Source organism: Sinohyriopsis cumingii, chromosome 8, assembly GCF_028554795.1.
Source record: "Sinohyriopsis cumingii isolate HCF-2022 chromosome 8, ASM2855479v2, whole genome shotgun sequence".
NCBI lineage: Eukaryota > Metazoa > Mollusca > Bivalvia > Unionida > Unionidae > Sinohyriopsis > Sinohyriopsis cumingii.
Window position 1 is genome coordinate 42,303,503 of NC_142968.1, and position 13,224 is coordinate 42,316,726.

General features: G+C 36.9%; 1 protein-coding gene across 1 annotated transcript in view; it reads right to left on the reverse strand.

Moving 5' to 3' along the window:
- Positions 1 to 7,341, reverse strand: part of LOC149793372 (chitin deacetylase 1-like) — a 15,888-nt gene extending 8,547 nt beyond the window's left edge. Inside the window, exons 1-3 of the mRNA XM_089967349.1 lie at positions 7,154 to 7,341; positions 3,980 to 4,226; positions 3,354 to 3,452 (exon numbers count right to left, since the gene is read on the reverse strand). Of these exons, the coding sequence (XP_089823475.1) occupies positions 3,354 to 3,452; positions 3,980 to 4,226; positions 7,154 to 7,291 (484 nt within the window). The 5' untranslated portion in view covers positions 7,292 to 7,341. The remainder of the gene's footprint in view (positions 1 to 3,353; positions 3,453 to 3,979; positions 4,227 to 7,153) is intronic.
- Between the last annotated feature and the right edge of the window lie 5,883 nt (positions 7,342 to 13,224).

The following is a 13,224-nucleotide window of genomic DNA, read 5'->3' on the forward strand; positions in this document are numbered from 1 at the left end:
TATTAGTCTGGGCCTTTTCTTTGTACGGTCGATTAAATGTCGATGGTTCGATTCAATAGATGGAAAATTGTATCGTAGGGGTTTTGTCATTAAACCCTACTTCATCGTTTTAGAATAATCCCTGTGTGTTTTGTGGCAGACGTTGTAGTCAGCGACCGAGCGTTTTCGAGTACATGTGCGGTGAATCGAAGCTGACCTCGATTTGGCATTGGTACATTAGGAATGTCTGAACTATCATTTTTAATATGACACTCAGCGACATTATAATTAATTGTACGAGCATCTTTTAACACAGCATTCACACAGATATCCGTCGACCAATGGAATAAAGGTATAGTCGGTATTATTATGTCATCGCAGCTGTTCCAACAGATCGTCTTCCAATTCAGCATTGCCCGGAACAAATTCTGCAAGCGTCGCGTCCACTATGTGTGCAAGATTATCAGAGACAGTTCATAGCTCTTCTTCATCAATGTGCCTCCATTTTATTTCTATTTATTTCCCTTCCTTCATTCTAAATGCGGATGCAGCTGAAAAAGTCCTCAATGACTTATCATTGGCATCTGACGTACATAAGGAATTTCTAACTAATATTATTTTTAGTGTTTTTAACATTTTGGGCTTCGAACCTGGGAATTTTGTTTTAGGTAGTTCACCTAGCAATGGAATACTAATAGACCTCCATGTAGTGATGAAAGCGTACACGATGAAGATATAATATCCAGTTCTATTAGCCTCACGTGTCAAGCCTCAAGCATCACTCAACAACATATAAATCATTGCAGACCCAATATCAAATACTCCAGATGCTATTGCTGCTGGTGGTGAACTAAAATCAAATCTACTGTCAAGATACCTCATCAGTTTGTTTGCTAATTTCGCGTTGTCAACCACGATTCCAATATAAGTCTCCCAACGTAGGCCATTAAGTGAATTACTAATGGGCTCAATGCCCGTCAGATCTGGTTTCTATTTATTACAAGATCTGCGCTCATTCCATTGGCAGATTATTTAAACTTTCGATGCAGTGTTTGCAACAAGACATATTTTGATAAACAACACAATACTCTATGATTCCCTGGTCCTTGGTATTGGTGTTGCAGCATATCAACACATCAGTGGTGCTCGCGAATTTTTTTTTTTTGTTCCGCTGTTTTGCAAAAGGGTTCAATGAACGGTGCAAACATTTGCTTGAAACTTGCTTTAAGGTCTTCTTGTGCAATTGCAACATTTCTTTAAAACGTTTGCAGAGGCGTATATCATCGCGGAGAAGTTCAGACCTGCTTGTGGGGTTTGTCACTAGTCTAATCGGGAAAATATTCGCGCGTGGTATTCGTGCCGGTCAAGCATCACGTCGTCGTACACGACAAGATTATTCGCATCCGGGCCAAGGAAGTCAATGGTGCGGGTATAATTGATTGTGAAAAGGAACCGGATCTCAGTTTGGCTGCTCGACGGCTCGTAAGCACGTGCTAGAATTCTCTAAGGACGTCATCGTTTACCCGAACGCGGCATTGATCATCAGATTGAAAATGTTTTACTTAAATTCATTCTCTGCTGCCATTCTCAGAGCGAGTTTTTCTGAGTATAACGAACCATTCATGCGAGTGGACGAAACCTTAGAACCCAAATGATTCACAGCACACGTATCCACAACCTAAGATACAACTGCATATTTCATACGTGGACGACTGATACAAATACAAACTTAGGACCAGAATCGTTCACGAGTGACCACTGTAATGTAACAACCACTAGTGAGGCACCAACATTGCTTCTGGAGTCAACAAATAATCATTATGATTATTTGTGGTGAAACTCGTCCGAATACTCGCCATGGAAATCACGCTGCTGCAAACGTTCGAAACGCAGATATTGATCGATATATTTAACAGTTCCAACGTAATGCGTGTTTGTGACAGCAACTAATCCAATAACTTTCCCAGTGATACGAAGTAGTGCGTGGGGTTGAGCTTGTATACGCGCATAGCTGTGTAGCCGGCCTCATAAGAAAAACCGCAAGCAGCTCAGTGCGACAATACAGATCGTGTTAGTCACCGAGGTTTCGACTACAGAACGCGAACCAGATGTTGCCGGTCTGCGCATACTCATTGGCAGAAATACCTTCTCGGGACAACGATGAATTATATTGGTGTCTTCGTGGTCGTCATTGGTCCATCGCGGATGTGACTCATTTAACGTCGGCGATTTTAAGTTTTCATACACGATATCATACAATGATTTTTCACGCTTCTTGTTGTATTCGTCACAGATTTCGGTGTGCACATTCTACTGTCATCCGTAACCAGGTTATTTTTTCAATGTGCTCTGAATTCGAGTTTCAAAAATCATACATTATTTGATCTCGTTGATGAATCCATATAACGCAGTGAGGTTGAACAGAGATTTTTTTTTTCTGTAATGACACAAACGTGCCATTTATCAAACAATTTAATCCCGCACTGGTCACGGACGTAAATTCTTTCATGATGTTATTTATGTCAAACGGTGATGTTTTCGATAACAGTATATATTACTCAGTGTGATTACTTAATATAATAATCTCGCGGTGGTACAAAGCAGTCTTAGCACGATTAGTAAACTCCACTCGCTTGCCATAAATGATAAAACTGTTACCATCAGATCGAGACAATGCTATCCGAAACGGAAAGGTCCGATCACTCCACGCGGGGAGTACACCAAACCAGGTATGTGACTTGCAGGAAGTAAAAATCATGAAAATATTTACCTTCCCGTAGGATTTTTTTTCTGGAACCTTAAAAGCGCAATCGCGACTTCGCGCCAGGCTCGTTTTCGCACCCACTGGCATTCACTCACGCTTTATTCGCTTTTTCAGCAGAGGAAAATTCATGAAGTATAGAAAGTGTGGACCCAGATTTGTTGTTGTTGTTGTTGTAGGGTTTAACGCCATTTTTTCAACATACGATATGCTATACATGGCGGCCAGTATTAATGGTGGAGGAAGAACCCGTAAAATCACCGGAAAGAACCACCGACCCTCGAGAAGCTACTGGCAAGCTTTCTGAAATACCAACATTGGCCGATTCCGAGACTCGAACCCACGCAGACAGAGGTGAGATTGCAGTGATCCGTAAGAGAGAGCGCTTTAGATCACTCGGCCACTCAAGACCCCACCGGACCCAGATTTGTAACTGCGGCTTCAAACACCACAGTCCCACTACTACAGTTATCTATTAAGACCACTTCTATCGAGTTCTTTTGCACAGCAAAGACTGTGCACATATTATGCTTGAATTTAATCGTATATCTATAACCAACCTTTGAACTGTACATAAATGAAAGACACACATTGGTATAAAACATAATTTTACCGATAAATTCGTCATCTCCGCCAATATTAAGCCCAGGTGCTCTGAGTCCTTTTACAGATTTTATGTCAATCCCCGAGGAGGACAGTTTGTCAAGCATGCCTGAAATACGAGGAGATTCCACATTAGAAATGATGATTATGATTGTTGTGATCTCATTATGTATGTATGTGTGTATGTGTGTATGTATGTATGTATGTATGTATGTATGTATGTATGTATGTATGTATGTATGTATGTATGTATGTAAAGTGTGTATGTATGTAAAGTGTGTATGTATGTATGTATGTATGTATGCATGTATGTATGTATGTAAAGTGTGTATGTATGTAAAGTGTGTATGTATGTATGTATGTATGTATGTGTGTGTGTGTATGCATGTATGTATGTATGTATGCATGTATGTATGCATGTATGTAAAGTATGTATGTATGTATGTATGTGTGTATGTTTGTATGTATGTATATATGTATGTATGTATGCATGTATGTATGTATGCGCGCCTGTGCTTAAGAGTCAGATCTGAGGCACACACCTAAAATTATGGGAGACAGAATATGAATATTTTGTTATTTGAAAATTAAAAGGGAAGACTTGTATATTTGGTCGATTCAGTTATATAGTGTTACTTTTAATCATTTTGTTCCAGTCGCTTGGTAGATTGCCATCCAATGAAAACACGCCAATCTCGTGTCCATTTTTAGCCAGGTCCGCAACAAGACTATAGGTTGTTCCTGAATCTTGCACGAAGAATGTACCACGAGTGGGACAGCCATTTGGGTTCTTTAGTTCGAAAAAGGATGTGTAGATATCAACGTATTCTCCATTAATGACGTTTTCTAACGTTACAAGAATAATTTGTGGTGTGTCCGTGACCTAAAAAAATAAAAAAAACCAAAATTGTTTTTAAAAAGAACAAACACTTTACTCTTGCAGCTTCAGTAGCATCTTGTAACACTGGTAGAGGATAGATAGATAGATAGGTAGGTAGGTAGATAGACAGACAGACAGACAGACAGATAGATAGATAGATAGGTAGGTAGTTAGGTATGTATGTAGGTAGGTAGATAGATAGATAGATAGACAGATAGATAGAGAGATGGATAGATGGATGGATAGATGGATGGATAGATAGATAGATAGATAGGTAGATAGATATGTCAGACATATAGAAGAATATTTCTCCCTCTGCTCTTTCTTCTGCCTTAACTTATTGAGCCAGTGGAATTCCGTTTTAATTTGAATGGAGATTACCAAACACTAAATCCATCTGAAGGAAACCAGTTTATTTCCAATATATGTTTCGTTCTTAAACAAATTACAAAAGATAAGAACCTAAACAAAATTGAAATTAAATTCAGTAAAAGATCATTCAGCCATTCCATGCCAAAATTGATAATATTTAGTTCCTCTTCTATCAATTTTCTATAAATTTGATCAAACCTACTGAATCGATTATCCCTCAGCAATCAGTGTACGACCAAACTTTCTTTGTAATTTTAAAATGGGTCTTGTGGATGTCGTCTTATTCTTTTAAATATGGAATACTATTGATACGTCAATACGAAATATTATTGGTACGTCAATACGGAATATTATTGGTACGTCAATACGGAATACTATTGGAACGTCAGTACGGAATACTAATGGTGCGACATATTTTTGAACGTTCCTTGTCTTGTAAGCCTTCAAAGTCGTCCTTTCAGATCAAGAATGTTAAACGGGGTGGGGTGTGTTGCAGGTCAGGGCATTTATTGTACCTAGGACTAGATATGGTGTTCTTTGCTTGATCTAATTTTATATTAGATAATCCACGTTGGTTTTAACCAATTGCAAGATGTACTTGAGTATATCCATTGCTGTAATTCATTGTCAATACGTTAATGTTATGTTAATATGCATACATATCACAATGTATACGAATAAGCTGATCCCATAGGACAGCTGTCTGCAAAATTAATTATGATGAAAAACTGATTACATTTCCGTCTGCTCAAAATTTTGTTCAGTTGTGCTTTTCTCCCCAGAATACTTAATGTTCTAAAAAGACGTATTTAAGACACCCAAATAATATTCGCCTTGAACCAATAAATCACAGGTCCTTGCGGCTATAACGTAAACCCATGAATGGTATTATGCAATGTCAAAACAATAATTCGTGTGCATAGATTCGTGAAATTTAAACTCATTTATATCTATCTTGATGAAAACATGATCGATTTAAAAGCTATATGTGTGAGTTCTTGTGGACTTAATCATCGTACAAACCAACCGCATACGTGATACCCCACGAGAAGTCACACATGTGACCTTTGACCCAAATCAGACAAGACTGGACATAATTTTGCCTTTACGGATACGTTATCAGTGTAAGCAAAGATAAATATATACCACTAAACTACACTTCAGATCGATTGCTATTTCTGGCATTGACCAGAACAATGACACTACGTTGATCAAGTACAAATTAAACCAGGACAGGATATTATATATATGCATAATCTACTGATTGCATGTACGGCAGTCTTGTAGAAAACATATAAACACCTTGATACGAGAATGTGTGTGTGTGATTTGGATTTTTTAACGTAGCTTTAACAATTTTTCAGTCATATCGCTACGATGTCTGCACTGTGGCAGTTTTTAGTGATGTCTAGCACTGGGGCATCATGCCGCAGACATGTGGCATGATGTCCCACCCAGTCACATTATCCAGACACCGGCCCGACCAGTCCTAACACTAACCTCTTAATGCTGAGCGCCAAGCGAGGCAGCTGTTAGTACCATTTTTGTAAGTCTTTGGTATGACTCGGTCAGGGATCGAACCCACGACCTCCCGCATCCGAGGCGGACGCTCTAACCACTAGGCCTCCGGACTTGATGCGAGAAGAGACAGACATAGAGGTATTACACAATCAATATAACTAATTGACTTGTCTAGATGTATGCAATCCAGTGGATGTATCAGTTCTAGATATGACATACATGGCATGTACACTTACAGAACTGAATTTACCTGGGATATAATCGGTATGTACACTTACAGAACTGAATTTACCTGGGATATAATCGGTATGTACACTTACAGAACTGAATTTACCTGGGATATAATCGGTATGTACACTTACAGAACTGAATTTACCTGGGATATAATCGGTATGTACACTTGCAGAACTGAATTTACCTGGGATATAATCGGTATGTACACTTACGGAACTGAATTTACCTGGGATATAATCGGTATGTACACTTACAGAACTGAATTTACCTGGAATATAATCGGTATGTACACTTACAGAACTGAATTTACCTGGGATATAATCGGTATGTACACTTGCAGAACTGAATTTACCTGGGATATAATCGGTATGTACACTTACAGAACTGAATTTACCTGGGATATAATCGGTATGTACACTTACAGAACTGAATTTACCTAGGATATAATCGGCATGTACACTTACAGAACTGAATTTACCTGGGATATAATCGGTATGTACACTTAAAGAACTGAATTTACCTGGGATATAATCGGTATGTACACTTACAGAAATGATCTGACTGGGTAATAACGGTATGTTCAATTGGATAAATAAATTTTGCATTTTTTTTAAACGTCAGATCAATTGTTACTGGTCAGTGCACTGAAAATAAATACGCAGAATGAGATGATCGTGAGAAGAAAGAAAGAATAAACGAATGACTGAAAAGAAGATGAAAGAAATAAAGAATGAATGAGAAAAGACAATGAGGGCCAAATTATGAAAAGAAATAACACATGAACGAAAAGGTAACAGACTTACGTTCAATTTTCCAGGAATATTGGGATCATTTAGACACCTACAATTTGGCAAGACACATGTTTTAGGATCACATGTACTTTGCTGGAAACTAAATTCAAAAAGTCCTACAAGGAGCACTAGACTGAACAAGGTCTTCATCCTTACGATTGCAGCACGCCGTTCACTTTGGAAAGACAGAATAGCGGGTATCTGGAGTACATTACATTATCAGTCAGCTTATCAGCATCGAGGTCACGGTGAATGGTGATACCAAGCACTTGTTTGCATTGAACGCGGATGATACTGGGGTATTCAGTTGAACAAAATGCACACTGCCTTTTGCCAAGTCAGGTAAAATCACATATCTGCCTCTTTCAGTCCCTGTTATCCTTGTTGATCTGACTCCTTCTGCAACTATTATAAACAACTGTCAAATATATATATATATATATATATATATATATATATATATATATATATATATATATATATATATATATATATATATATATATATATATATATATATATATATATATTACTCAACAACGAAACTTGTGCGTGTGGATGTGGGTAAACGTTTGGTCTGCTGTTATTTAAACTCTAAAAAGAGTGTAGACATTCAGCCTCTTATTTTGAAGATAGACCTATAAACGAGGCCAGCTTGATTCAAAGTTTTGTTTATATTTAAGCAATGTATCGGCGTGAAATATAATATATCCTACTGCTTGACTTGACGCTATATGACTCAGGCTTAATATATTGTCATGGTCGAAGACATTGAGCCTCTTATTTTGAATCTTGACATATAAACGGGGCCAGCTTTGACGTGACGCAGGCTTAATCTATTCTCAAGTCACAGCTTGATGACCTTGCCAAAAAATGTAGAAAAAAATCTTAATTCATTAATGAAAATATTACGCCTATTTCTTTGAAACAAAAGATGTATTATTTAAAGACAGTAAGTGTGATAGAATGAGGTAAAATTATGACCTGACATTTACTTTTATCCGCCATCATGGTAGGTAAAATGGTCGAGCAATGCCCATTGTAGAAGGCCTTTATCCATTGTGCGACCTTAAATCAACTTTAGTGTTGTAAGTTTTTTTTTAAAAAAAACACTGATTATCTTGTTGATAAAAAAAAGATCGAATCAGCTGAAGTTACACATTCATAAATAAGCAAAAGTCCATGTTAAATCATACCTGGAGGCCACCCATTTTCCTCATATTTACAAATGTTTGTTAGTATTTGTAGGAATACTTATCAACTTGAAATATTTAGTGATTCGCGTCAGGCGGAGTGCCAGCAGCAAAAGACAATGATGCTCCGATTGTGACTTTATCTCCTTCTGCTGTCAAATTTGTTTCATGTGACCGAAGATGTTTAAAATATAGTTCTCAGTGGAGACAAGTTAGATCGATGTATCGTTCTCAACTTGAAGGAAAAGACCTATAATGTTCCTATTGCTCGAATGCATGCCGATAATGCCGTTCAAACAAACTTTGTTTTCTCGTGGGTCGGTGGTTCTTACCGGGTTTTCCAGGGTTCTTCCTCCACCAGTTATACTGGCCGCCATGCATAGTATATACTGTGCTGGAAAATGGTGTTAGCCCCGACAACAACAACAACAACACCGAACTTTGTTACTTAAGAAACTAAGATTGAACAAGAAGGTGGGAATTAATGGAACTATTTGTTCATTCGCAACTTCTGTCTGTTAATTACTACGCCTACCTTCGTCAGAGGGAAACTCTTGTCTCACAGAGACAGCCGATGACATTCCGATTAATATTAGTTGATAGTTGATGAATTCCATCCACCTCTCAGTCAGATTGTCACTAGTTATAGTCCCCTAACTACACCTGTCACTGACCAGACTCAAAGCTTGTAGCTTGACCTGTCGGAAACGTTACGACATTGTCATTACGGGCACAACGTAACATATACGTTTACATTTTAAAGCTATCCTTAGCTTCACAATTTCCGATCCAATTTTCTTTAATGTTTCAATATATACTGAGAATTCGTTTGCCATCAATTGAAGATTTTACCAAGAGAGAGACGTTTGATTTGTAAATGCAATTTGCTAAGTAGTTTGAGCAATATCTGCTCTGTCAGTCGAATACTTGATGGCTATCAGCCATTACCAATCCTACCCATTAACATAACACTTTCTGTAAAGTGGACTTTTTTCGTTTGGTTTACGGCCAATATATTAGGTGAATAAAGAAACAGGATAGACCCCGGGAAGAGCCACCGACACACGCGAAGCTACTGACAATCTTTCTCACACACCTGTTTCCCCGTAGCCCCCGACGTTTTTTGAAAATATATCATTTCTGAAAGATGTAATTTGAGAGTAACCATTTCAAACAATTTGGATGGAAATACTGAACTTGCTGTGCATCAGATATATGCATGGAATAAAGAACCAACTGTCCAGGTGTCTAACCAATATTTCAACAAGCGTACTCTGGACTAGACAAGCTAAGCACAGCAGCTGCCATTACGTCGTGGATTACATATTTCCAACTTTAACATTAGCTAAAGACCCAATATTTCGAATGAGCAAGTACTGACTGAGAGCTGGTGGTAAACAGATACAGTTTTGGAATTCGTCAATTACATGTTGTAAACGGAATGAAATCCTCATACTGTCTCAGAAAAATTGCATAATACAATGAATTCAATTTAATTCATGTCGCTTGCGATCTTTTGTGCAAATCATTAAACACAGTTATAATTCAATCGAAAGGAAACATGCTAATAAAGTTGTTTATTATATGCTCATTTTAATCTCCGTTAACTTTACAAGGTCAGAATAGTTCAATATTTTATGATATTGCACACCTTCATATTGCATTCTAGTGCATAAAGGAACTACTTTCTATTGTAAGCAACAATAGACGCAGACGCCAGCACTTTTGATTTGTAAACAATAGTAGACGCTTTAGGTTTTCGTTGATTAAATTTGTTTCTGAATGAAGTAAAGCAGATGTTTCGTGGACTGCCACATTCCAGTTGTTTTGGCACATTCCGCGTTAACTTTTTGATACAATGTTTTGGATTTAGGTTAGCTATACAGTTGACGCCAGAAAGGGTCTTTACAAATAACATACAAGTGACAAGGCATAAACTGTGTCCTTTAGCTGGTAATAAGAATGGCAAAAAAATATACTTACATTTGTACATCTGAATTTTCTCAAAATTTACTTTGTTAGTTCTGCAGATCCGAATTACATGAGTCATGTCATGGGTTCTCAAGCTTGATTACACATTTTGAAATTGTACTGTAATTTCGAATATAAGTACAAGTACGTTCTCCTTACTGCATCCAGTAGAATTGAAAAACATACCAAAATATATTCATGGAAAAGTTGTTGCAATGCACATTCATTTACAATATGACTCCCAAATTTCAATTTTAACTAGACACGCCATTTTCTATCGAAAGTTATCTCGAGCGCGCGACTAAGTTCAAATTTAGATGGGCGGAGTTATCTGCGCAGTAATAATGTTGTTGTTGAGTAATGATGAACATGCTCTTGTGTATTTAGTTTGGAATACAGCATACATTCAGTTACTTTGTTTCTTGTAGCGTATTTTGTTGATATAATTAAGCCTTAGGTAGAATAAGAAAATGAGCATATACTAAAAAGGTTAATGCATATTTATGGGAAATATGAACTCGCTTTGTCGGATGGATATACTAACAGTCCCAAGTTCGTGCAGCATTTACATCCGAAAAACTCGCTAATATTTTCCTATTCAAATGCAGTAACCTATAATTACCTTTTATGGGATTAATTAATTTGTACATTGTTTTATTATATGACTTCAAATTTCCTGATATCCCCATAATATTAATGACAACAGTCCATGAAGATGGAACCGTATACAACAAGCAAGAGTCAGATTGGATCTGAGGTAGCTCACCTGTCAGAATCTGATTTATAGGTCAATCCAAATATATCCCTGTCTAGCAAAATATAATTAAATGCTTTCCAATGAAATTTGTATTTTCTTGCTTTTTCGTTTATTTAGAAACTATGGACAAAACGGAATGATACATTAGTGTAGTAATTGTAAATTTAAAAAGCCGAATTTACTCGTAATTTGTCAAGTAGTACTTAACGAATCATTTTAAGATTGTGCCATGCAAAACTAGTTAATGCCACACCATTCTATCGAATAAAATCGTATACGTTCTTGATATCAGGATGTTTGCTGGCTGCACAGTAGGAGCATTCGTATCAATATGGTTTTACATATGCCATTTCTAAAGATAAATTCATGTTAGTTATTTCTTTCTAGTTCACTTAGAAGTCGCATCGTTTATAAAGAAGCCAGCAAGGGGACTTTTTCAGCAGTGCAAGTCCTATGCAACCTTTTCATTAATTATGAAATTTAACTAGTGAGTGGTGCTTATAATTTTCAAATAGCAAATTATGCAGCATCTTTTTCATTATATTTTGTGAAAAAGTTTCAAGGAAAGAAATCAAGAGATTTTCGAACCGATATTTTCCCGCTCATTATGTACATGATCTTTGCTATTTACTTGACATGAAAAACATACGCAACAGGTCTAGTATGAAAATCATTTCTCTTCCATCTTCATATCTGATATTTAATCTGTTAACGTTGCCTGACATTATTCTTGGTTTTATAGGCTGCTTAATTGGGAATACAGTACAAACTGGTTATTTCCTCTCAGAATATGTTATTTGATTTGCTTTAGAATTAGTGGGTTTGGTTCTAACCACTGCAAAAACTTTGTAGTAGAGTTTAATGTTCTTCAGTTCCGTTGTCTATTGAATATTTATTTTTCCTTTTCTGTGTACCCACTCTGATGTGGCGAAATTCTAAAATTGTTGTGCATTCTTTTAAAAATAATGTTTCATATCAGGACCGTTGTAATTTGATTTGAATAGATTGACATTAAATAAAAGTATTAGACATTCAGCATTCTCATATTAAAATCAACATGAAATATTTATGCTGTTATGCATATCTATATTGTGTTTTACTTTTGGTCCATGACTGTAGATTGCATATGACCTATAAAAAGGTGTTTAGATGTTTTTAAATCTTTTATAAAAAAAATAAACTTTTTGAAAATTTAAGGGTAATTTCCCACTGGATGATTGAGGTAGATTGGGTTCTGTTGCTACGTAAGGTATTGTGAAATAAGTCATGTTCGAAGTATTGCGACATAGAGTAGGAAAATACTGAGATTTAGAGCCGGTGTGCGTATATAAGGCGAGGAAGTGGACAATTAATTGAATCCAGTTTTCCTATGTTTTTCTTTCAATATCAATCCGCATATATTTAATGTTGTGGTTAGAAACAAATTATTTTGATTATATATTGGAATTATAAAGTTTTCATGTGACTGGGCTAGAGCAACCTTTCAGGATTATTCTAAATTCATTGAAAGGAGTTTGGAACAATGCCATTGTATTACATGAAGACTGTTGTCACTTTAGCACGCTCAATGCAAATGGTACATCAGCACATTCAGGACCTGTATTTATTCAGAATACTCGATTCTTCTGGACTTATGTGAACTTTGTAGTATTATTTTAGATATAATTCATGATACTTTTAGTTCCTCTTAAATTGTCATTTTATAATGTAGAAAATTAAATTATTTGCTAAGCTTTCCGAAACTTGTAGGCTTTGCATCTTTCTGTTGCTTTGTATAAGACCGTATAGTCGTGACAACTGATTCCGCTGAATCTGGTATATTGTTGCTGTTGTTGTTGTTGTTGTTGTAGGGTTTAACGACATTTTTCAGCACAGGATAAGCTATACATGGCGGCCAGTATAATTAGTAGAGGAAGAACCCTGGAAAACCCCGGGAAGAACCACCGACCCACGAGAAGCTACTGGCAGGCTACCAACGTGAGCCTGAGACTCGAACTAACGTAAACAGAGGTGAGATCGCAGTGATCCGTAACGGTGAGCGCTTTAGACCACTCGGCCACTCGGGGCCACGCTAAATCTGGTATACTTTTGTATATGAAATGAACGAAAGGCATACCGCATTCAGCAGTCACCACTGACACCGCTCAATTTAGCTGATTCTGC